Below are 23,575 nucleotides of genomic sequence, written 5' to 3' on the forward strand. Positions count from 1 at the left end.
AGTGAGATTGCCAGCTGGGTTGGATTGAGCCGGGTTGTGCTGAACTGAGTTGAGCCCACAATGTGAAGTACCCCGGACGGGGCCGCCTCTCGCACAGCCCGGGAACACTGGGCCCAGGGTGAACCGGCTCAGGCAATGGGCGGGACTCCCAATCCCGCCCCGGGCCGGGCTCCTTCAGCCAATCAGGACGCGAAGCCGAAGCGTCAGCTGGTGGACCGAGAAAGCTCTGCTCCGATTGGGCAGGAGGAGCGTCAATCAGGCCCGGGGATTAATGCCAGCCAATCGGTGCCGGGGGCGGGTGTTTCCGGGCCCTTGGTCTTGGGGCAGCGAGGAACGCGCGCGGGAAAGGAGAGCACAACAGGTCAGCGGGAGCGCGCGGGGCGGGAGAGCACAACAGGTCAGCGGGAGCGCGCGGGGCGGGAGAGCACAACAGGTCAGCGGGAGCGCGCGGGGCGGGAGAGCACAACAGGTCAGCGGGAGCGCGCGGGGCGGGAGAGCACAACAGGTCAGCGGGAGCGCGCGGGGCGGGAGAGCACAACAGGTCAGCGGGAGCGCGCGTGGCGGAGGCTGGTGTCAGCGGGAGCGCGCGGGCTGGTGTCAGCGGGTGCGCGGGCTGGGGTCAGCGGGAGCGCGCGGTATGGGGTCAGCGGGAGCGCGCGGGGCGAGGGGCTGGGGTCAGCGGGAGCGCGCGGTGCGGGTGCCTCACTGGTTAGTGCTGGCGGGCCAATCCACCATGGGGGGCATCAGAGCCCCGCCCCCGGGCTCAGGGAGTCTCCGGGGCAGAGACCCCAAAACTGCACTCACTCATCCAGTGTGTCCTAACTCGCATCGAGTCCCGTTCACCCATCGCCCCCAGCTTACTGACCTCCATCGGCAGTCTGTGTCCTAACTCGCATCGAGTCCCGTTCACCCATCGCCCCCAGCTTACTGACCTCCATCGGCAGTCCGTGTCCTAACTCGCACCGAGTCCCGTTCACCCATCGCCCCCAGCTCACTGACCTCCATCGGCAGTCCGTGTCCTAACTCGCACCGAGTCCCGTTCACCCATCGCCCCCAGCTCACTGACCTCCATCGGCAGTCCGTGTCCTAACTCGCACCGAGTCCCGTTCACCCATCGCCCCCAGCTCACTGACCTCCATCGGCAGTCCGTGTCCTAACTCGCACCGAGTCCCGTTCACCCATCGCCCCCAGCTCACTGACCTCCATCGGCAGTCCGTGTCCTAACTCGCACCGAGTCCCGTTCACCCATCGCCCCCAGCTCACTGACCTCCATCGGCAGTCCGTGTCCTAACTCGCACCGAGTCCCGTTCACCCATCGCCCCCAGCTCACTGACCTCCATCGGCAGTCCGTGTCCTAACTCGCACCGAGTCCCGTTCACCCATCGCCCCCAGCTCACTGACCTCCATCGGCAGTCCGTGTCCTAACTCACACCGAGTCCCGTTCACCCATCGCCCCCAGCTCACTGACCTCCATCGGCAGTCCGTGTCCTAACTCGCACCGAGTCCCGTTCACCCATCGCCCCCAGCTCACTGACCTCCATCGGCAGTCTGTGTCCTAACTCGCATCGAGTCCCGTTCACCCATCGCCCCCAGCTCACTGACCTCCATCAGCAGTCTGTGTCCTAACTCGCACGAGTCCCGTTCACCCATCGCCCCCAGCTCACTGACCTCCATCGGCAGTCCGTGTCCTAACTCGCACGAGTCCCGTTCACCCATCGCCCCCAGCTCACTGACCTCCATTGGCAGTCTGTGTCCTAACTCGCACGAGTCCCGTTCACCCATCGCCCCCAGCTCACTGACCTCCATCGGCAGTCTGTGTCCTAACTCGCACCGAGTCCCGTTCACCCATCGCCCCCAGCTCACTGACCTCCATCGGCAGTCTGTGTCCTAACTCGCACCGAGTCCCGTTCACCCATCGCCCCCAGCTCACTGACCTCCATCGGCAGTCTGTGTCCTAACTCGCATCGAGTCCCGTTCACCCATCGCCCCCAGCTCACTGACCTCCATCGGCAGTCTGTGTCCTAACTCGCACGAGTCCCGTTCACCCATCGCCCCCAGCTCACTGACCTCCATCGGCAGTCTGTGTCCTAACTCGCACCGAGTCCCGTTCACCCATCGCCCCCAGCTCACTGACCTCCATCGGCAGTCTGTGTCCTAACTCGCACCGAGTCCCGTTCACCCATCGCCCCCAGCTCACTGACCTCCATCGGCAGTCTGTGTCCTAACTCGCACTGAGTCCCGTTCACCCATCGCCCCCAGCTCACTGACCTCCATCGGCAGTCTGTGTCCTAACTCGCACCGAGTCCCGTTCACCCATCGCCCCCAGCTCACTGACCTCCATCGGCAGTCTGTGTCCTAACTCGCACCGAGTCCCGTTCACCCATCGCCCCCAGCTCACTGACCTCCATCGGCAGTCTGTGTCCTAACTCGCACCGAGTCCCGTTCACCCATCGCCCCCAGCTCACTGACCTCCATCGGCTCCCCGTCCAGCAACACATCCATTAAAAAAATTCTCATCCTATCTCTGTAATCTCCTCCAGCCCCACAACCCCCGAGATATCTGCGCTGCTCGATTATAATCACTGAACCTGTAGTGTATGTACTTTGAAGAAGGAACTATATTCTGCAGCCCCTGTATACTGCAGTACCAGTAGTGACCACCCCTGTATATAAGCCTGTGTAGTAACCTTGTATAGTAGTTCCAGTTTTGTCTCCACTCAGTAAAGACCTGTTATAACCAACTCCTGCAGTCCGTGTCTCAATTACACACGGACGTTACACTGGCGACGAACAGATCCGAACTTACCTACAGTTCTGCACCACCTCACGGGTATCCATCCCTGCAGCGAAGTTGTTAGAGGTCGAGGCCAGAAGGAAGAAATCCAAAAAGAATAAAAAAACAAACAGAAGAAACGGGCGTCGACCATGGGCAACCGCCTCTGATTCATCGAATTAGAAGATTTGCAGGAGAGGCTGTCGAGAGCTGGGCTTGGTTATCCAGTCTATGGTGTTTCAGCTAATCGGGCTGGTGGCAGGTAGTACACTGATCCTTCCTGGGCTGCGGCAGGCTAGAGCTCGATCGGGTGGCTTTTCAACGGGGCCGAGCAGCGTTGTCGGGAAGAGGAGAGAGAGAGAGAGGGTGGAGCACACAGGGCGCGGCCGGTGCTACGAAGCCGGGCAGCGTACAGACCCGAGAAGAGGGAGGAAAGTGTCCCATAGGGTCTGCTCTGACGACGGGAACAGTACTGAAAATAAAAGAAATTAGAAGCGCAGAAAGCCGCGAGGAGCTGCAGTTTGCCACGGGGACCGCGGAGAGTGGCGTTGGCAGCAGCGCGGGGGGGAAGTGCGCGAAGACCTTAGGGCGTCGCCATCAAGGCTTAAAAACGCCAGCAACAGCGCTAGCAGCAGCGGAAAAGACAGAAAGCGCGGGAGGCGCCATCTTAATCCAGCGGGGAAGAAGGCAAAGCGCGGGAGGCGCCATTTTGTTCAATCGGGGAAGAAGGCAAAGCGCGGGAGGCGCCATCTTAGATCTCCAAGATGCCGAAGACTGGCAATATCACTGCCTTCGATAATGCAATAGAAGACTGGACCACGTATGTGGAAAGAGTCGAAGTATATTGCAAGGCAAATGAAGTAGCCGATGAGAAAAAGGCATCGGTACTACTAAACTTAATGGGCGCAAGAACGTACGGCCTATTGCGGAACCTGATCACTCCAGTCAAACCGATGGTGAAGAGTTTTAACGAAATTGTTGATATCCTACAGGAACACCTAAATCCTACACCGCTGCTGATAGCAGAAAGATTTAAATTCCACAAGAGAAATCAGCATAAAGATGAGAGCAATGCTGATTACCTTACGGAACTACGCAAGCTATCAAAGCACTGCCAGTTCGGAGCAGGACTGGCAGATACCCTACGGGACAAATTTGTCTGTGGACTCCTGAGTGAAGGAACCCAGAAGAGGTTACTCTCGGAGAAAGAGCTGACGCTAGATAAGGCTTTCAGCGTGGCAGTATCGTACGAGGCAACAGCAAGGGGAGCTGCGGAAATACAGCAAAAGCCACAGGAATACGGCACCCATGAAATGACACGGGGATTTGAAAAATGTTATCGCTGCGGCAGAACAACCCATGACCAGAAGGACTGCTGGTCCAAGGACAAAACATGCAGGCAATGCGGAAAGATGGGACACATTGCACGAGTTTGCAGGTCCGGGAAGAAGACTAACGACAACAAAAAGGCTACTAAGGAACAGTACAGGAAAGTACAAAAGATGACGGACAGTAGTTCCGAAGACCAGAAGAGCGATAGTGAATCCGGGAACAAGAGACTAAGCTGTCTCAAACTACACAACGTAAGCGCAAAAGAGGATCACCGAACCATTTGGGTCACCCTCACGATAGCAGGGTCCCAAGTCAAAATGGAATTGGATACAGGATCAGCCCTGACCGTCATGAATCGACGAGACTACGAGCGGCTATTCTCACACATACCCTTGAAAGACACAGCCATTGTCTTGAAGACGTATACGGGGCAGAAAGTATACCCCAGAGGGAAAATAAGGGTGCCTGTCGAATACAACGGCAACGAAATACAGAAATTGTATCTGTACATACTGCAAGATGGTGGACCACCGTTATTGGGACGTGAATGGATCAGAAAGATAAGTTTAGACTGGCACTCCATTCAGGCACTGACTGTGGCTGGTAAAAAGGATGACGACGTCACACCTGGACGATTGTCAAAAATCTTAGCTAACGCTAAAGAGGTATCTCAACAAGAACTGGGAACTCTTAAAGGCATAACCGCCTCGATAAAAATAGAAGAGAATGCAATTCCCAAGTTTTTCAAAGCAAGACCGGTACCATATGCGATTCGCCCAGCCGTCGAGGCAGAGCTGGAGAATCTGGAGAATGCAGGCGTGTTATCTAAGGTAGACTGGAGCGAGTGGGCGACACCCATCGTTGCTGTCATGAAGAAAACGTTAAACAATAAGTCTGAGGAGCCAAGGAAGGTTCGCATCTGTGGGGACTTCAAGGTGACTGTGAACCCAGTCCTTCACACAGTACAGTATCCTCTCCCGAGGATAGAAGATATTTTCGCCTCACTATCTGGAGGGAAGCGTTTTACAAAAATTGATCTAGCACAAGCATATTTGCAGATGGAGGTTGAAGAATCCTCTAGGAAATATCTCACGATAAACACTCACAAAGGTCTTTACCAGTATAATCGACTGGTATTCGGAGTAGCATCAGCTCCGGCGATATGGCAAAGAGCGATGGAACAAGCCCTGCAAGGGATTCCGGGGACTCAGTGTTACTTGGACGACATCCTAGTGACAGGTGAAAATGACAGTGAACACCTTGCCAACCTAGAGCAGGTGCTCACTAGACTAAGAGAACATGGGCTACGAGCCAATCGCTCCAAGTGCGAGTTTTTTAAGAAACAGATATCGTATTGTGGCCACGTGATTGATGAAGAGGGGTTACATAAGTCCCCTGACAAAATTGAAGCAGTAGTTAAGGCTCCAGCGCTTGAAAATGTGTCGCAACTGAGGTCATTCATCGGATTGGTGAATTACTACCATAAATTCTGCACCCACTGAACGCCCTACTACAAACTGGAGTAACATGGAAATGGAGCAATGAATGTAAGCGGGCCTTTCAGAAGTGTAAAGACCTGATCACTTCAAGAGAAGTATTGGCTCACTACAACCCATCACTACCGATAAGACTGGCGTGTGATGCGTCTCCCTACGGCATTGGAGCGGTACTGCCACATAAATTCCTTGATGGTTCAGAGAGGCCGATAGCTTTTGCGTCACGCTCGTTAACTTCAGCCGAGCGTAACTACGCCCAGATTGACAGAGAGGCCCTCAGCCTGGTGTGGGGGGTAAAGAAGTTCAATCACTACCTGCACGGACAGAAATTTACTCTACTAACTTATCATCAACCTCTTGTCTCCATTTTCAACCCTCAGAAGGGCGTCCCGATAATGACAGCACAACGGCTACAGAGGTGGTCCCTTTTCCTAGGGGCACACCAATATGACATCGAGTACAAAGGAACTAAACAGCATGGGAATGCTGATGGATTGTCGCGCCTACCGTTGCCGACGGTGGAAGAAGCACCTGCAGTGGATCCTGTGGAGATATTCCACTCGACCATAGTCGAATGTCTACCTGTGACGAATGCAAACATAGAAAAGGAAACACGAAATGACCCGACACTCTCCAGGGTCTATGATTTAACGGTGAAGGGATGGCCAGCACATGGCGAACCACTGTTGCCAGCATTCTCGCCGAGAAGAGAACAGCTGTCAGTGTGCCGAGGATCCTTGATGTGTGGATCCAGAGTAGTAATTCCACCCAAATTGAAGGATAGAGTGCTCAATGAGCTTCATGAGGGTCATCTGGGAGGGGTAAAAATGAAGAACTTAGCCAGAGTGTTTGTGTGGTGGCCGGGAATCGATAGAGAAATCGAAGAGATGACCAAGAGCTGTACAGGATGCCAGAAGGTCCAAAACGCCCCACCACAAGCCCCTCTACATCCATGGGAGTGGCCCTCATCTCCATGGCAAAGGGTGCACATTGATTTTGCTGGTCCATTCATGGACTCGATGTTTTTAATTGCGGTGGATGCACATTCAAAGTGGCCAGAGGTAATAAAAATGTCCTCAACCACCACAGAAAAAACTATCACAGTCTTATGAACCATATTCGCCAGAAATGGGCTGCCTGAACAGATTTGCTCCGACAATGGACCACAGTTTGTGTCTGAAGAGTTCCGGAGGTTCTTAAAGAACAATGGTGTTAAGCATTACACATCCGCCCCATATCATCCAGCCACCAATGGATTGGCTGAGAGGTTCGTTCAAACATTCAAGAAGGCTATCAAGGCAATGTGTAATGAAGACATACCCCTACAACACAAGGTGGATAACTTCTTGTTTGCCTACCGGAATGCGACACATGCGGTTACCAACCAAACTCCAGCCATGATGTTCTTCAATCGAAGACTAAGATGCCGCTTGGATTTGGTTAAGCCAAACATCAGAAGAGATGTGGAGAACAGGCAGTTTCAGAATATGAATGAAAGGCCAACCAGGAGTTTTAAGATAGGCCAACCAGTTTTGGCCCGGGACTACCGCACAGAGAAATGGCAGCCAGGAACGATCTGCACACGGCAAGGACCTCTAATGTATACCGTGGACGTTGGAGAGAGCATTGTAAGACGCCATGCTGACCAGATTCTAGAGTCACTGGAAAACGTCAAATCCACACCACGATCCGATACACCTGGTGATGAAACCGAAGTACCAATTGCATCTACCTCAGAATCGGTGATATTGGAAGCAGACGAACCAAACAACGACGTTGATCCCGAATCAACTTTGCCAGAAGAACCTGATACCCCAAAGAGGCGTTATCCGGACAGAATCAGGAAGCCTCCTCAAAGACTGAATTTATAATTGCTTAACTTCAGCTAATGTACCTAGCAACTGTAATTGTAAATATGTTATTTAATTATTAATCGAATGTCATGTACTGTTTAGCTAAAAGGGGAGGAATTGTAGTGTATGTACTTTGAAGAAGGAACTATATTCTGCAGCCCCTGTATACTGCAGTACCAGTAGTGACCACCCCTGTATATAAGCCTGTGAAGTAACTTTGTATAGTAGTTCCAGTTTTGTCTCCATTCAGTAAACACCTGTTATAACCAACTCCTGCAGTTCGTGTCTCAATTACACACGAACGTTACAGAACCATTGGTGGCCGTGCCTTCTGTTGCCTAGGCCCTAAGCTCTGGAATTCCCTCCCTAAAGCTCTCCGCCTCGCTACCTCTCTTTCCTCCTTTAAGATGCTCCTTAAAACCTACCTCTTTGACCAAGCTTTTGGTCACCTGACCAAATTTCTCCTTATGTGGCTCGGTGTCAACTTTTTTGTCATATAATACATCTGTGAAGCACCTTGGGATGTTTTACTACGTTAAAGGCGCTATATAAGTATAAGTTGTTGTTGTTGCAGACTCGAAGGATCTGCTGGCAAAGAAATTGAGGGCGACGGTGACCTTGACTACCACTGAGAGAGCCGTGGTCGCCCTGATCTGAGGCTCGAGGTCTGGTTGCAGGAGGTGGCAGAGTTCTGTGACCACCTCCTTCCTGAAGCAAAGCCTTCTAAGATACTGCTCCTTGCTTAATTGAAGGTAGGAGAATTGCTGTCGGAATACCCTCGGAGGGTAAGGCCTCCTGTTGAGAGTCCTCATGGCCCCCCTCCTCCCTCTGGCCACATGTTTCATCTTTCTCGCTGCCTGCGCTCCCTCCACCGTAGATCCTGGAGGGCGAGGCCGACTGCCAGTACAGCCCCCATTAATGTAAGGAAGCGTAGCAGTTTGATATGTTGTGAGAATAAATGTAACTAATTGTTAGTAGCCACAACACTACTGATACTAAACAACTGTGCAATGACTATGCAACAGATTAATTCAATCTCAAACTGACAAGGAAGCAGTGAATAGCACGATAGCAAAATACTGCAGATGCTGGAAATTTGAAATAACAACAGAAAATGCTGGAAAAACTCAGCAGGCCAGGCAACATCCGTGGAGAGAAAATAGAGTCGACGTTTTGGATCTAACCTAGTCCTACTCGGGTCCCCTCCCTCACCTCTTCTTCCGGTACATTGATGACTGTATCGGTGCCGTTTCCTGCTCTCGCCCTGAACTTGACAATTTCATTCACTTTGCCTCCAATTTCCACCCTTCCCTCACCTTCACATAGTCCATCTCTGACTCTTCCCTTCCCTTCCTCGACTTCTCCGTCTCCATCTCTGGGGATAGGTTATTGACCAACTTTCACTACAAGCCCACTGACTCCCACAGCTACCTGGACTACACTTCCTCCCACCCTGCTTCCTGTAAGGACTCTATTCCATTCTCCCAGTTTCTCCGTGTCCGCCGCGTCTGTTCTGACGATGCCACCTTCCACACCAGTGCTTCCGACATGTCTTCCTTTTTCCGCAACCGAGGATTCCCCTCTACTGTGGTTGACACAGCCCTCGACCGTGTCCGTTCTATCTCCCGCACTTCTGCCCTCACCCCTGCCCCTCCCTCCCGGAACCACGACAGGGTTCCCCTTGTCCTCACCTTTCACCCCACCAGCCTCCACATTCAACGGATCATCCTCCGCCTTTTCCACCACCTCCAAAGTGATCCCACCACCAAACGCATCTTCCCCTCCCCTTTCAGCATTCCGTAGGGACCGCTCCCTCCGAGACACCCTAGTCCACTCCTCTATCACGCCCAGCACCCCTTCCCCTTCGCCCGGCACCTTCCCGTGCAAGCGCAGGAGATGCAACACCTGCCCTTATACCTCCCCCCTTCCCACTGTCCAGGGCCCCAAACACCCCTTCCAGGTGAAACAGCGATTTACTTGCACTTCTTGCAATTTAGTATACTGTATTCGCTGCTCACGATGTGGTCTCCTCTACATTGGGGAGACCAAACGCAGATTGGGCGACCGCTTTGCAGAACACCTCCGTTCAGTCCGTAAGGGTGACCCTGAGCTTCCGGTCGCCTGTCACTTTAATTCACCGCCCCATTCCCACTCGGACCTCACTGTCCTCGGCCTCTTGCATTGTTGCACAGAAGCTCACCGTAAACTCGAGGAACAGCACCTCATCTTCCGATTAGGCACTTTACAGCCTTCCGGACTCAATATCGAGTTCAACAATTCCAGATCATAACCTCGGCCCCTATCACATTTTTGCTTATATTTTATCCACACCTTTGTTTTGGTCCTTTCCCCACCCCCCCTTTTTTTTCTCTCTCCCACATGGCAGCTGTCTCCCATTCTGCCAGCGCATTTCACACCTAATCTAGAGCCGTCTTTTGTCTCCACGAGTCCTATCACCATCTCGTCTCGTTTTGAATACCTCTTAATGTCTCTTCACTTCTTATGTTCTCTCCCAGCCCTGCCTTCGATCTATTTCATTTCCTTTCCAGTTTTGAAAAAGGGTTTGACCCGAAACGTCGACTCTATTTTCTCTCCACGGATGTTGCCTGGCCTGCTGAGTTTTTCCAGCATTTTCTGTTGTTATTAAGGAAGCAGTGAAACTGCACAAACCTGAGAGCTGCGACTCATTACTCATGATCCCTTTAAATACTGCCCCTGGAGCTGGCATCCACCTGCTTGACGCCTCCTCTCCCTGCCGCTGTCGGGGCAAAGCGCTAAGGTGGGGGCGACAGTGAATTTGGGGCGCCCAGTGAGTGTTGCACGTTCACTGACGTCACAATCTGCCTGGTGTTGAAGTCCCTGGCGGTAACTGTTAACGGCGGCGCTATGGGGGGGGGGCGGATTTGGCGTGCGGCGCTGGATGCACCTCACCCCGGCGCTACTGCATCAGCACTCCATTAGTGCCCCCGCCAAGCGCTAACTGGAGGCGCAAACCAACTGAATTTTTTCCCGTCTGTCCAAGTATCTCTTTCTCTCTCTGTCTCTCTCTCTGTCTCTGTCTCTGTATCTCTTTCTCTGTCTCTCTCTGTCTCTGTATCTCTGTCTCTGAATCGCTCTCTTCCCTCTCTCCCTCTCCCCGTCTCTTTACTCTCTTCTCATCGCTTTCTCTCTCTTTTTCTCTCCCCCTGTCAAGCTGTCTCTTTCTCCTGTCTCTCTTTCTCTCCACCTCTCTCTCTGCTCCGTCTCTCCCCCTCTTTCTCTCCGTCTCTCTCACATTCTCCTTCATCCCGTCTTTCTCTCTCACTCTCTCTCCTTCACCCCGTCTTTCTCTCTTACTCTCTCTCCCCGTGTCTCTTTCTCTCCATCTCTATCTCTCCTTCTCCCCATCTCTTTCTCTATCCCCGTGTCTCTATCTCTCCTTCTCCCCATCTCTCTCTCTCTCTCCCTCCCCCGTCTCTCTCCCTCCCCCGTCTCTCTCCCTCCCCCGTCTCCCTCCCTCCCCGTCTCCCCTCCCTCCCCGTCTCTCTCCCTCCCCCGTCTCTCTCCCTCCCCCGTCTCTCTCCCTCCCCCGTCTCTCTCCCTCCCCCCGTCTCTCTCCCTCCCCCCGTCTCTCTCCCTCCCTCCGTCTCTCTCCCTCCCCCCGTCTCTCTCCCTCCCCCCGTCTCTCTCCCTCCCCCCGTCTCTCTCCCTCCCCCCGTCTCTCTCCCTCCCCCCGTCTCTCTCCCTCCCCCCGTCTCTCTCCCTCCCCCCGTCTCTCTCCCTCCCCCCGTCTCTCTCCCTCCCCCCGTCTCTCTCCCTCCCCCCGTCTCTCTCCCTCCCCCGTCTCTCTCCCTCCCCCCGTCTCTCTCCCTCCCCCCGTCTCTCTCCCTCCCCCCGTCTCTCTCCCTCCCCCCGTCTCTCTCCCTCCCCCCGTCTCTCTCCCTCCCCCCGTCTCTCTCCCTCCCCCCGTCTCTCTCCCTCCCCCCGTCTCTCTCCCTCCCCCCGTCTCTCTCCCTCCCCCCGTCTCTCTCCCTCCCCCCGTCTCTCTCCCTCCCCCGTCTCTCTCCCTCCCCCGTCTCTCTCCCTCCCCCGTCTCTCTCCCTCCCCCGTCTCTCTCCCTCCCCCGTCTCTCTCCCTCCCCCCGTCTCTCTCCCTCCCCCCGTCTCTCTCCCTCCCCCCGTCTCTCTCCCCCCGTCTCTCCCCCTCCCCCCGTCTCTCCCCCTCCCCCCGTCTCTCCCCCTCCCCCCGTCTCTCCCCCTCCCCCCGTCTCCCTCCCCCCGTCTCCCTCCCCCCCCACCGTCTCTCTCCCGCCCCCTCCCACCGTCTCTCTCCCTCCCACCATCTCTCTCCCTCCCACCGTCTCTCTCCCTCCCCCTCCCACCGTCTCCCTCCCTCCCTCCCTCTCTCTCACTAACTGTCTTTCTTCCCTCCATGTACCAGGATGAGTCGGTTTCTCAACGTGCTCCGCAGTTGGTTAGTGATGGTCGCTGTCATCGCCGCAGGCAACACAATTCAGAGTTACCGAGACCACAGCTTCTTATCGGAGAAACTGTACACGGGAAAGCCGGCACTCGGTAAGGAAAGGGGCGCCGGGGGGGTAAGGTGGGCTCTGAGACCCGAGGCGGCGGGTGGGGACAGAGACAGAATAAGGCCAGTGAGCTGGGGGGTCCCGCCGTGAGTGTGAGCTGGGGGGTCCCGCCATGAGTGTGAGCGGGGGTGTCCCGCCGTGAGTGTGAACTGGGGTGTCCCGCCGTGAGTGTGAGCTGGGGTGTCCTGCCGTGAGTGTGAGCTGGGGTGTCCCGCCGTGAGTGTGAGCTGGGGTGTCCCGCAGTGAGTGTGAGCTGGGGTGTCCCGCCGTTTGTGTGAGCTGGGGTGTCCCGCCGTGAGAGTGAGCTGGGGTGTCCTGCCGTGAGAGTGAGCTGGGGTGTCCCGCCGTGAGTGTGAGCTGGGGTGTCCCACCGTGAGTGTGAGTTGGGGTGTCCTGCAGTGAGTGTGAGCTGGGGTGTCCCGCAGTGAGTGTGAGCTGGGGTGTCCCGCAGTGAGTGTGAGCTGGGGTGTCCCGCAGTGAGTGTGAGCTGGGGGGTCCTGCAGTGAGTGAGAGCTGGGGGTGTCCTGCCGTGAGTGTGAGCTGGGGTGTCCCGCCGTGAGTGTGAGCTGGGGTGTCCCGCCGTGAGTGTGAGCTGGGGTGTCCCGCCGTGAGTGTGAGCTGGGGTGTCCCGCCGTGAGTGTGAGCTGGGGTGTCCCGCCGTGAGTGTGAGCTGGGGTGTCCCGCCGTGAGTGTGAGCTGGGGTGTCCCGCCGTGAGTGTGAGCTGGGGTGTCCCGCCGTGAGTGTGAGCTGGGGTGTCCCGCAGTGAGCGTGAGCTGGGGTGTCCCGCAGTGAGCGTGAGCTGGGGTGTCCCGCAGTGAGCGTGAGCTGGGTGGTCCCGCAGTGAGGGTGAGCTGGGGGGTCCCACAGTGTGCGTGTCACGGGGATCCCGCCGTGAGTGTGAGCTGGGGGTCCCGCAGTGAGCGTGAGCTGGGGGTCCCGCAGTGAGCGTGAGCTGGGGGGTCCCGCAGTGAGTGTGAGCTGGGGGTCCCACAGTGAGTGTGAGCTGGGGTGTCCCGCCGTGAGTGTGAGCTGCGTGGTCCCGCAGTGAGTGTGAGCTGGGGGTCCCACCGTGAGTGTGAGCTGGGGGGTCCTGCAGCGAGTATGAGCTGGGGGAGTCCTGCCGTGAGTGTGAGCTGGGGTGTCCCGCCGTGAGTGTGAGCTGGGGGGTCCCGCAGTGAGTGTGAGCTGGGGTGTCCCGCTGTGAGTGTGAGCTGGGGGTCCCGCAGTGAGTGTGAGCTGGGGGTCCCGCAGTGAGTGTGAGCTGGGGGTCCCGCAGTGAGTGTGAGCTGGGGGGTCCCGCAGTGAGTGTGAGCTGGGGGTCCCGCAGTGAGTGTGAGCTGGGGTGTCCCGCCGTGAGTGTGAGCTGCGTGGTCCCGCAGTGAGTGTGAGCTGGGGGTCCCACTGTGAGTGTGAGCTGGGGGGTCCCGCAGTGAGTGTGAGCTGGGGGTGTCCCGCCGTGAGTGTGAGCTGGGGTGTCCCGCCGTGAGTGTGAGCTGGGGTGTCCCGCAGTGAGTGTGAGCTGGGGTGTCCCGCAGTGTGTGTGAGCTGGGGGTCCCACAGTGAGTGTGAGCTGGGGGGTCCCGCAGTGAGTGTGAGCTGGGGTGTCCCGCTGTGAGTGTGAGCTGGGGGTCCCGCAGTGAGCGTGAGCTGGGGGTGTCCTGCCGTGAGTGTGAGCTGGGGTTTCCCGCCGTGAGCGCGAGCTGGGGGGGTCCCGCCGTGAGCGTGAGCTGGGGGGTCCCGCAGTGAGCGTGAGCTGGGGGGGTCCCGCAGTGAGTGTGAGCTGGGGGGTCCCGCAGTGAGGGTGAGCTGGGGGCTCCCGCAGTGAGCGTGAGCTGGGGGTCCCGCAGTGAGCTTGGGTCCTGCAGTGAGCGTGAGCTGGGGGGTCCCGCCGTGAGCGTGAGCTGGGGGGTCCCGCCGTGAGCGTGATCTGGGGGGTCCCGCAGTGAGAGTGAGCTGGGGGGTCCCGCAGTGACTGTGAGCGGGGGGGCCCCCCAGTGAGAGTGAGCTGGGGGGTCCCTCAGTGAGAGTGAGCTGGGGGGTCCCGCAGTGAGTGTGAGCGGGGGGGTCCCGCAGTGAGAGTGAGCTGGGGGGTCCCACAGTGAGTGTGAGCGGGGGGGTCCCGCAGTGAGAGTGAGCTGGGGGGTCCCGCAGTGCGAGTGAGCTGGGATGTCCCGCCGTGAGTGTGAGCTTGGGTCCCGCAGTGAGTGTGTGCTGGGGGGCCCCGCAGTGAGTGTGAGCTGGGGGTTCCCGCAGTGAGTGTGAGCTGGAGGTCCCGCAGTGAGTGTGAGCTGGGGGTCCCGCAGCGAGTGTGAGCTGGGGGTCCCGCAGCGAGTGTGAGCTGGGGGTCCCGCAGCGAGTGTGAGCGGGAGGTCCCGCAGTGAGTGTGAACTGGGGGGTCCCGCAGTGAGTGTGAGCTGGGGGTCCCGCAGTGAGTGTGAGCTGGGGGCCCCGCAGTGAGTGTGAGCTGGGGGGTCCGCAGTGAGCGTGAGCTGGGGGGTCCCGCAGTGAGCGTGAGCTGGGGGGTCCCGCAGTGAGCGTGAGCTGGGGGGTCCCGCAGTGAGCGTGAGCTGGGGGACCCGCAGTGAGTGTGAGCTGGGGGGTCCCGCAGTGAGTGTCAGCTGGGGGTCCCGCAGTGAGTGTGAGCTGTGGTGTCCTGCCGTGAGTGTGAGCTGCGTGGACCCGCAGTGAGTGTGAGCTGGGGGTCCTGCCGTGAGTGTGAGCTGGGGGGTCCCGCAGTGAGTGTGAACTGGGGGGTCCCGCAGTGAGTGTGAGCTGGGGGTCCCGCAGTGAGTGTGAGCTGGGGGTCCCGCAGTGAGTGTGAGCTGGGGGGTCCGGCAGTGAGTGTGAGCTGGGGGTCCCGCAGTGAGTGTGAGCTGGGGTGTCCCGCAGTGAGTGTGAGCTGGGGTGTCCCGCCGTGAGTGTGAGCTGGGGTGTCCCACCGTGAGTGTGAGCTGGGGTGTCCCGCCGTGAGTGTGAGCTGGGGAGTCCCGCCGTGAGTGTGAGCTGGGGGTCCCGCAGTGAATGTGAGCTGGGGGATCCTGCAGTGAGTGTGAGCTGGGGGGTCCCGCAGTGAGAGTGAGCTGGGGTGTCCCGCTGTGAGTGTGAGCTGGGGGTCCCGCAGTGAGCGTGAGCTGGGGGTGTCCTGCCGTGAGTGTGAGCTGGGGTTTACCGCCGTGAGTGTGAGCTGGGGGGGTCCCGCCGTGAGCGTGAGCTGGGGGGTCCCGCAGTGAGTGTGAGCTGGGGGGTCCCGCAGTGAGGGTGAGCTGGGGGCTCCCGCAGTGAGCGTGAGCTGGGGGTCCCGCAGTGAGCTTGGGTCCTGCAGTGAGCGTGAGCTGGGGGGTCCCGCCGTGAGCATGAGCTGGGGGGTCCCGCCGTGAGCGTGAGCTGGGGGGTCCCGCAGTGAGAGTGAGCTGGGGGGTCCCGCAGTGAGTGTGAGCGGGGGGGTCCCACAGTGAGAGTGAGCTGGGGGGTCCCTCAGTGAGAGTGAGCTGGGGGGTCCCGCAGTGAGTGTGAGCGGGGGGGTCCCGCAGTGAGAGTGAGCTGGGGGGTCCCACAGTGAGTGTGAGCGGGGGGGTCCCGCAGTGAGAGTGAGCTGGGGGGTCCCGCAGTGCGAGTGAGCTGGGATGTCCTGCCGTGAGTGTGAACTTGGGTCCCGCAGTGAGTGTGAGCTGAGGGGTCCCGCAGTGAGCGTGAGCTGGGGGTCCCGCAGTGAGTGTGAGCTGGGGGGTCCCGCAGTGAGTGTGAGCTGGGGTGTCCCGCCGTGAGTGTGAGCTGCGTGGTCCCGCAGTGAGTGTGAGCTGGGGGTCCCACCGTGAGTGTGAGCTGGGGGGTCCTGCAGCGAGTGTGAGCTGGGGGTGTCCTGCCGTGAGTGTGAGCTGGGGTGTCCCGCCGTGAGTGTGAGCTGGGGGGTCCCGCAGTGAGTGTGAGCTGGGGGTCCCGCAGTGAGTGTGAGCTGGGGGTCCCGCAGTGAGTGTGAGCTGGGGGGTCCCGCAGTGAGTGTGAGCTGGGGGTCCCGCAGTGAGTGTGAGCTGGGGTGTCCCGCCGTGAGTGTGAGCTGCGTGGTCCCGCAGTGAGTGTGAGCTGGGGGTCCCACCGTGAGTGTGAGCTGGGGGGTCCCGCAGTGAGTGTGAGCTGGGGGTGTCCTGCCGTGAGTGTGAGCTGGGGTGTCCCGCCGTGAGTGTGAGCTGGGGTGTCCCGCAGTGAGTGTGAGCTGGGGGTCCCACAGTGAGTGTGAGCTGGGGGGTCCAGCAGTGAGTGTGAGCTGGGGTGTCCTGCTGTGAGTGTGAGCTGGGGGTCCCGCAGTGAGCCTGAGCTGGGGGTGTCCTGCCGTGAGTGTGAGCTGGGGTTTCCCGCCGTGAGCGTGAGCTGGGGGGGTCCCGCCGTGAGCGTGAGCTGGGGGGTCCCGCAGTGAGCGTGAGCTGGGGGGTCCCGCAGTGAGTGTGAGCTGGGGGGTCCCGCAGTGAGGGTGAGCTGGGGGCTCCCGCAGTGAGCGTGAGCTGGGGGTCCCGCAGTGAGCTTGGGTCCTGCAGTGAGCGTGAGCTGGGGGGTCCCGCCGTGAGCGTGAGCTGGGGGGTCCCACCGTGAGCGTGAGCTGGGGGGTCCCGCAGTGAGAGTGAGCTGGGGGGTCCCGCAGTGAGTGTGAGCGGGGGGGTCCCACAGTGAGAGTGAGCTGGGGGGTCCCTCAGTGAGAGTGAGCTGGGGGGTCCCGCAGTGAGTGTGAGCGGGGGGGTCCCGCAGTGAGAGTGAGCTGGGGGGTCCCACAGTGGGTGTGAGCGGGGGGGTCCCGCAGTGAGAGTGAGCTGGGGGGTCCCGCAGTGCGAGTGAGCTGGGATGTCCCGCCGTGAGTGTGAGCTTGGGTCCCGCAGTGAGTGTGTGCTGGGGGGCCCCGCAGTGAGTGTGAGCTGGGGGTTCCCGCAGTGAGTGTGAGCTGGAGGTCCCGCAGTGAGTGTGAGCTGGGGGTCCCGCAGCGAGTGTGAGCTGGGGGTCCCGCAGCGAGTGTGAGCTGGGGGTCCCGCAGCGAGTGTGAGCGGGAGGTCCCGCAGTGAGTGTGAACTGGGGGGTCCCGCAGTGAGTGTGAGCTGGGGGTCCCGCAGTGAGTGTGAGCTGGGGGCCCCGCAGTGAGTGTGAGCTGGGGGGTCCGCAGTGAGTGTGAGCTGGGGGGTCCCGCAGTGAGCGTGAGCTGGGGGGTCCCGCAGTGAGCGTGAGCTGGGGGGTCCCGCAGTGAGCGTGAGCTGGGGGTCCCGCAGTGAGTGTGAGCTGGGGGGTCCCGCAGTGAGTGTCAGCTGGGGGTCCCGCAGTGAGTGTGAGCTGTGGTGTCCTGCCGTGAGTGTGAGCTGCGTGGACCCGCAGTGAGTGTGAGCTGGGGGTCCCGCCGTGAGTGTGAGCTGGGGGGTCCCGCAGAGAGTGTGAGCTGGGGTGTCCCGCAGTGAGTGTGAGCTGGGGTGTCCCGCCGTGAGTGTGAGCTGGGGTGTCCCACCGTGAGTGTGAGCTGGGGTGTCCCGCCGTGAGTGTGAGCTGGGGAGTCCCGCCGTGAGTGTGAGCTGGGGGTCCCGCAGTGAGTGTGAGCTGGGGGATCCTGCAGTGAGTGTGAGCTGGGGGGTCCCACCGTGAGTGTGAGCTGGGGGTCCCGCCGTGAGTGTGAGCTGGGGGGTCCCGCAGTGAGTGTGAGCTGGGGGTGTCCCGCCGTGAGTGTGAGCTGGGGTGTCCCGCCGTGAGTGTGAGCTGGGGTGTCCCGCAGTGAGAGTGAGCTCGGGTGTCCCGCAGTGAGAGTGAGCTGGGGTGTCCCGCAGTGAGTGTGAGCTGGGGGTGTCCTGCCGTGAGTGTGAGCTGGGGTTTCCCGCCGTGAGTGTGAGCTGGGGGGGTCCCGCCGTGAGCGTGAGCTGGGGGGTCCCGCAGTGAGCGTGAGTTGGGGGTCCCGCAGTGAGAGTGAGTTGGGGGTCCCGCAGTGAGAGTGAGCTGGGGTGTCCCGCAGTGAGTGTGAGCGGGGGGGTCCCGCAGTGCGAGTGAGCTGGGATGTCCCACCGTGAGTGTGAGCTTGGGTCCCGCAGTGAGTGTGAGCTGAGGGGTCCCGCAGTGAGCGTGAACTGTGGGTCCTGCCATGAGTGTGAGCAGGAGGTCCCGCAGTGAGTGTGAGCTGGGGGTCCCGCAGTGAGTGTGAGCTGGGGGGGGCCCACAGTGAGTGTGAGCTGGGGGTCCCGCAGTGAGTGTGAGCTGGGGGGGCCCCACAGTGAGTGTGAGCTGGGGGGGCCCCACAGTGAGTGTGAGCTGGGGGTCCCGCTGCGAGTGTGAGCTGGGAGTCCCGCAGTGAGTGTGAGCTGGGGGTCCCGCAGTGAGTGTGAACTGGGGGGCCCCGCAGTGAGTGTGAGCTGGGGGTCCCGCAGTGAGTGTGAGCTGGGGGGTCCCGCAGTGAGGTGAGCTGGGGGGTCCCGCAGTGAGCGTGAGCTGGGGGTCCCGCAGTGAGCGTGAGCTGGGGGTCCCGCAGTGAGCGTGAGCTGGGGGTCCCGCAGTGTGAGCTGGGGGGTCCCGCAGTGAGTGTGAGCTGGGGGTCCCGCAGTGAGTGTGAGCTGTGGTGTCCTGCCGTGAGTGTGAGCTGCGTGGTCCCGCAGTGAGTGTGAGCTGGGGGTCCCGCCGTGAGTGTAAGCTGGGGGGTCCCGCAGTGAGTGTGAACTGGGGGGTCCCGCAGTGAGTGTGAGCTGGGGGTCCCGCAGTGAGTGTGAGCTGGGGGTCCCGCAGTGAGTGTGAGCTGGGGGTCCCGCAGTGAGTGTGAGCTGGGGGTCCCGCAGTGAGTGTGAGCTGGGGGTCCCGCAGTGAGTGTGAGCTGGGGGGGTCCGCAGTGTGTGTGAGCTGGGGGGTCGCGCAGTGAGCATTAGCTGGGGGGTCCCGCAGTGAGCGTGAGCTGGGGGGTCCCGCAGTGAGCGTGAGCTGGGGGTCCCGCAGTGAGTGTGAGCTGGGGGTCCCGCAGTGAGTGTGAGCTGGGGGTCCTGCCGTGAGTGTGAGCTGTGTGGTCCTGCAGTGAGTGTGAGCTGGGGGTCCCGTCGTGAGTGTGAGCTGGGGGGTCCCGCAGTGAGTGTGAGCTGGGGTGTCCCGCAGTGAGTGTGAGCTGGGGGTCCCGCAGTGAGTGTGAGCTGGGGTGTCCCGCAGTGAGTGTGAGCTGGAGGTCCCGAGGTGAGTGTGAGCTGTGGGGGGGGGGGTGTTTCGTAGTGAGTGTGAGCTTGGGTCCCGCAGCGAGTGTGAGCTGGAGGTCCCGCAGTGAGTGTGAGCTGGGGGTCCCGCAGTGAGTGTGAGCTGGGGGGGGGGGGTGCCCACAGTGAGTGTGAGCTGGGGGTCCCGCAGTGAGTGTGAGCTGGGGGGGCCCCACAGTGAGTGTGAGCTGGGGGGTGGCCCACAGTGAGTGTGAGCTGGGGGTCCCGCTGCGAGTGTGAGCTGGGAGTCCCGCAGTGAGTGTGAGCTGGGGGTCCCGCAGTGAGTGTGAACTGGGGGGGTCCCGCAGTGAGTGTGAGCTGGGGGTCCCGCAGTGAGTGTGAGCTGGGAGTCCCGCAGTGAGTGTGAGCTGGGGGGTTCCGCAGTGAGTGTGAGCTGGGGGGGGTCGCGCAGTGAGTGTGAGCTGGGGGGTCCCGCAGTGAGGTGAGCTGGGGGGTCCCGCAGTGAGCGTGAGCTGGGGGTCCCGCAGTGAACGTGAGCTGGGGGTCCCGCAGTGAGCGTGAGCTGGGGGTCCCGCAGTGAGCGTGAGCTGGGGGTACCGCAGTGAGTGTGAGCTGGGGGGTCCCGCAGTGAGTGTGAGCTGGGGGTCCCGCAGTGAGTGTGAGCTGTGGTGTCCTGCCGTGAGTGTGAGCTGCATGGTCCCGCCGTGAGTGTGAGCTGGGGGTCCCGCCGTGAGTGTGAGCTGGGGGGTCCCGCAGTGAGTGTGAACTGGGGGGTCCCGCAGTGAGTGTGAGCTGGGGGTCCCGCAGTGAGTGTGAGCTGGGGGTCCCGCAGTGAGTGTGAGCTGGGGGGGTCCGCAGTGAGTGTGAGCTGGGGGGTCGCGCAGTGAGTGTTAGCTGGGGGGTCCCGCAGTGAGCGTGAGCTGGGGGGTCCCGCAGTGAGCGTGAGCTTGGGGTCCCGCAGTGAGCGTGAGCTGGGGGTCCCGCAGTGAGTGTGAGCTGGGGGTCCCGTCGTGAGTGTGAGCTGGGGGGTCCCGCAGTGAGTGTGAGCTGGGGGGTCCCGCAGTGAGTGTGAGCTGGGGGTCCCGCAGTGAGTGTGAGCTGGGGTGTCCCGCAGTGAGTGTGAGCTGGAGGTCCCGCAGTGAGTGTGAGCTGTGGGGGGGGTGTTTCGTAGTGAGTGTGAGCTTGGGTCCCGCAGCGAGTGTGAGCTGGAGGTCCCGCAGCGAGTGTGAGCTGGGGGTCCTGCAGCAAGTGTGAGCTGGGGGTCCCGCAGCGAGTGTGAGCTGGGGTTGGGGTTTGTAGCGAGTGTGAGCTGGGGTTCCCGCAGCGAGCGTGAGCTGTGGGGTCCAGAAGTGAGCGTGAGCTGGAGGTCCCGCAGTGAGTGTGAGCTGGGGGGTTCTGCAGTGAGTGTGAGCTGGGGGGGGGTCGCGCAGTGAGTGTGAGCTGGGGGGTCCCGCAGTGAGGTGAGCTGGGGGGTCCCGCAGTGAGCGTGAGCTGGGGGTCCCGCAGTGAGCGTGAGCTGGGGGTCCCGCAGTGAGCGTGAGCTGGGGGTCCCGCAGTGTGAGCTGGGGGGTCCCGCAGTGAGTGTGAGCTGGGGGTCCCGCAGTGAGTGTGAGCTGTGGTGTCCTGCCGTGAGTGTGAGCTGCGTGGTCCCGCAGTGAGTGTGAGCTGGGGGTCCCGCAGTGAGCGTGAGCTGGGGGTCCCGCAGTGAGCGTGAGCTGGGGGTCCCGCAGTGTGAGCTGGGGGGTCCCGCAGTGAGTGTGAGCTGGGGGTCCCGCAGTGAGTGTGAGCTGTGGTGTCCTGCCGTGAGTGTGAGCTGCGTGGTCCCGCAGTGAGTGTGAGCTGGGGGGTCCCACAGTGAGTGTGAGCTGGGGGTCCCGCAGTGAGTGTGAGCTGGGGTGTCCCGCAGTGAGTGTGAGCTGGGGTGTCCCGCAGTGAGTGTGAGCTGGAGGTCCCGCGGTGAGTGTGAGCTGTGGGGGGGGTGTTTCGTAGTGAGTGTGAGCTGGAGGTCCCGCAGCGAGTGTGAGCTGGGGGTCCTGCAGCGAGTGTGAGCTGGGGGTCCCGCAGCGAGTGTGAGCCGGGGTTGGGGTTTGTAGCGAGTGTGAGCTGGGGTTCCCGCAGCGAGCGTGAGCTGTGGGGTCCAGAAGTGAGCGTGAGCTGGAGGTCCTGCAGTGAGTGTGAGCTGGGGGTCCTGCAGTGAGTGTGAGCTGGGGGGTCCCACAGTGTGAGCTGGGGGTCCCGCAGTAAGTGTGAGCTGGGGGGGGGGTCCCGCAGTGAGTGTGAGCTGGGGGTCCCGCAGTGAGCGTGAGCTGGACATCTGAGTGAGCTGGGGGTCCCGCAGTGAGTGTGAGCTGGGGTGTCTCACAGTGAGTGTGAGCATTGTTGTCGTACTGAGTGTGAGCTGGGGGGTTTCCAGTAGAGACTATCCAATCTCTTCTCCCATCTGTCCTGCTGGTTTTAGAATATTTTACGGTTGAGCTGCTGTTGGTTTTATTTTGCTTTTGTTTCTGTGTAGTGAACGGTCTCCAGGCGAGGACATTTGGGATCTGGACTCTGCTGTCCTCCATCATTCGGTGCACATGTGCGGTGGATATTCACAACAGAACGTAGGTATCCGTGGGACTCTGGACGAGTGTAGAGGGAGCTTTACTCTGTATTTAACCCGTGCTGTACCTGCTCTGGGAGTGTTTGATGGGACAGTGTAGAGGGAGCTTTACTCTGTATCTAAGCCGTGCTGTACCTGCTCTGGGAGTGTTTGATGGGACAGTGTAGAGGGAGCTTTACTCTGTATCTAACCCGTGCTGTACCTGCCCTGGGAGTGTTTGATGGGACAGTGTAGAGGGAGCTTTACTCTGTATCGAACCCGTGCTGTACCTGCCCTGGGAGTGTTTGATGGGACAGTGTAGAGGGAGCTTTACTCTGTATCTAACCCGTGCTGTACCTGCCCTGAGAGTGTTTGATGGAACAGTGTAGAGGTAGCTTAACTCTGTATCTAACCCGTGCTGTACCTGCCCTGGGAGTGTTTGATGGGACAGTGTAGAGGGAGCTTTACTCTGTATCTAACCCGTGCTGTACCTGCCCTGGGAGTGTTTGATGGGACAGTGTAGAGGGAGCTTTACTCTGTATCTAACCTGTGCTGTACCTGCCCTGGGAGTGTTTGATGGGACAGTGTAGAGGGAGCTTTACTCTATATCTATCTCGTGCTGTACCTGCCCTGGGAGTGTTTGATGGGACAGTGTAGAGGGAGCTTTACTCTGTATCTAACCCGTGCTGTACCTGCCCTGGGAGTGTTTGATGGGACAGTGTAGAGGGAGCTTTACTCTGTATCTAACCCGTGACCCATTTGGGGTGCTAACTGTTTCTTTCTCTTCCCACAGATTGTATCACATCACACTCTGGACCTTTATTCTGGCTCTCTGTCACTTCCTGTCTGAGTCGTTTGTTTATCACACAGCTCCTATCACGATAGGCATCATGGCACCCCTGTTAGTGGCCAGTAAGTAGAACTCGTGTTTGAGACTGGCGTAATCTTGTTGTTGGTAACCCTTCCTTTTGTGCTGAGAAGTTCAGGGTGTTGGTGTATACCTGTGGTCCTGTATTTGTTACACTTCCTTCCACTGACCTTTGTTCCCTGTGACCTGTAGGTTTCTCCACCCTGGGAATGCTGATTGGACTTCAGTATATGGAGGACTCCCAGGAGGGGAATTCCATTCGATCGAAGAAGAGGATCTAAAGCCTGCTCGGAGGGCTTGAGCAATCGGAATGACAGTACAGGCCAGACCAAGCGGAAGGGCGATCCCGTCCCTGCTGTCCACCTGCCCAGGCACTCTGCCCACTGAACCCGCAACAATTTCATTCCTCTACATAAGTGACTATTCTTCAAAAGTAATTAATTGGCTGTAAAGCACTTTGGTAAGTCCTGAGCTTATGAAAGTCACCGTAGAAATGGGAGTCTTTCTTTCCATCACTAAATTCTGATTGTGAAAATAAATTGTTTGTAATGGTTTCTAATTTACTATTACCTGCCCCGTGCATGTGAACATTTCAAGTCTGTAACAATTCACAGATGCAGTGATCGCGTGTTGGTGTAGTTATAATCGCACACAAACATTTCAAAAATTGTAAGTCAGGGACCACATTAAAGAGGATTTCACAAGACATTGCCTTGTCCAAATTTATTACCATTTTTCCAGTTCACCAGGAATGGAGGAGTTCCGATTACAATCCATGGCTCTCTTTGGAGTACAAGGAGAAATTGCCATTTCTTGGAGTTGTATAAAAGCTGAATTTTTTGTTATTAAAATACATTTTATATTTTTATGCTGAAAGTGAATGATAAATTCACCGTAACCCACAGCATCACGATAAAGTCTGTAAGGGATGTGATGCTTTGATAAGTGTCGCAGGTAGAAGT

General features: G+C 59.2%; 1 protein-coding gene across 5 annotated transcripts; it reads left to right on the forward strand.

Annotated features, from left to right (window-relative positions):
* The first annotated feature begins 257 nt into the window (after positions 1–257).
* erg28 (ergosterol biosynthesis 28 homolog) lies at positions 258–23,319 on the forward strand. Of its 5 annotated transcripts, none has more exons than XM_086002518.1 (6): positions 258–361; positions 8,029–8,206; positions 11,874–12,007; positions 21,677–21,767; positions 22,539–22,657; positions 22,806–23,319. In XM_086002518.1, the coding sequence occupies exons 3-6, from the start codon at positions 11,875–11,877 to the stop codon at positions 22,892–22,894; spliced, it is 432 nt and encodes a 143-aa protein (XP_085858644.1). In that variant the 5' UTR covers positions 258–361; positions 8,029–8,206; position 11,874; the 3' UTR covers positions 22,895–23,319. The 5 variants fall into 5 exon arrangements, with proteins under 5 accessions (XP_085858644.1, XP_085858647.1, XP_085858646.1 ...); XM_086002520.1 differs by lacking the exon at positions 258–361 and adding an exon at positions 374–397; XM_086002519.1 differs by lacking the exon at positions 258–361 and adding an exon at positions 442–541.
* Positions 23,320–23,575: the final 256 nt, after the last annotated feature.

The sequence above is a fragment of the Somniosus microcephalus genome, chromosome 12 (genome assembly GCF_052327205.1).
Source record: "Somniosus microcephalus isolate GS21.2 chromosome 12, FLI_Smic_1.0, whole genome shotgun sequence".
Lineage (NCBI taxonomy): Eukaryota > Metazoa > Chordata > Chondrichthyes > Squaliformes > Somniosidae > Somniosus > Somniosus microcephalus.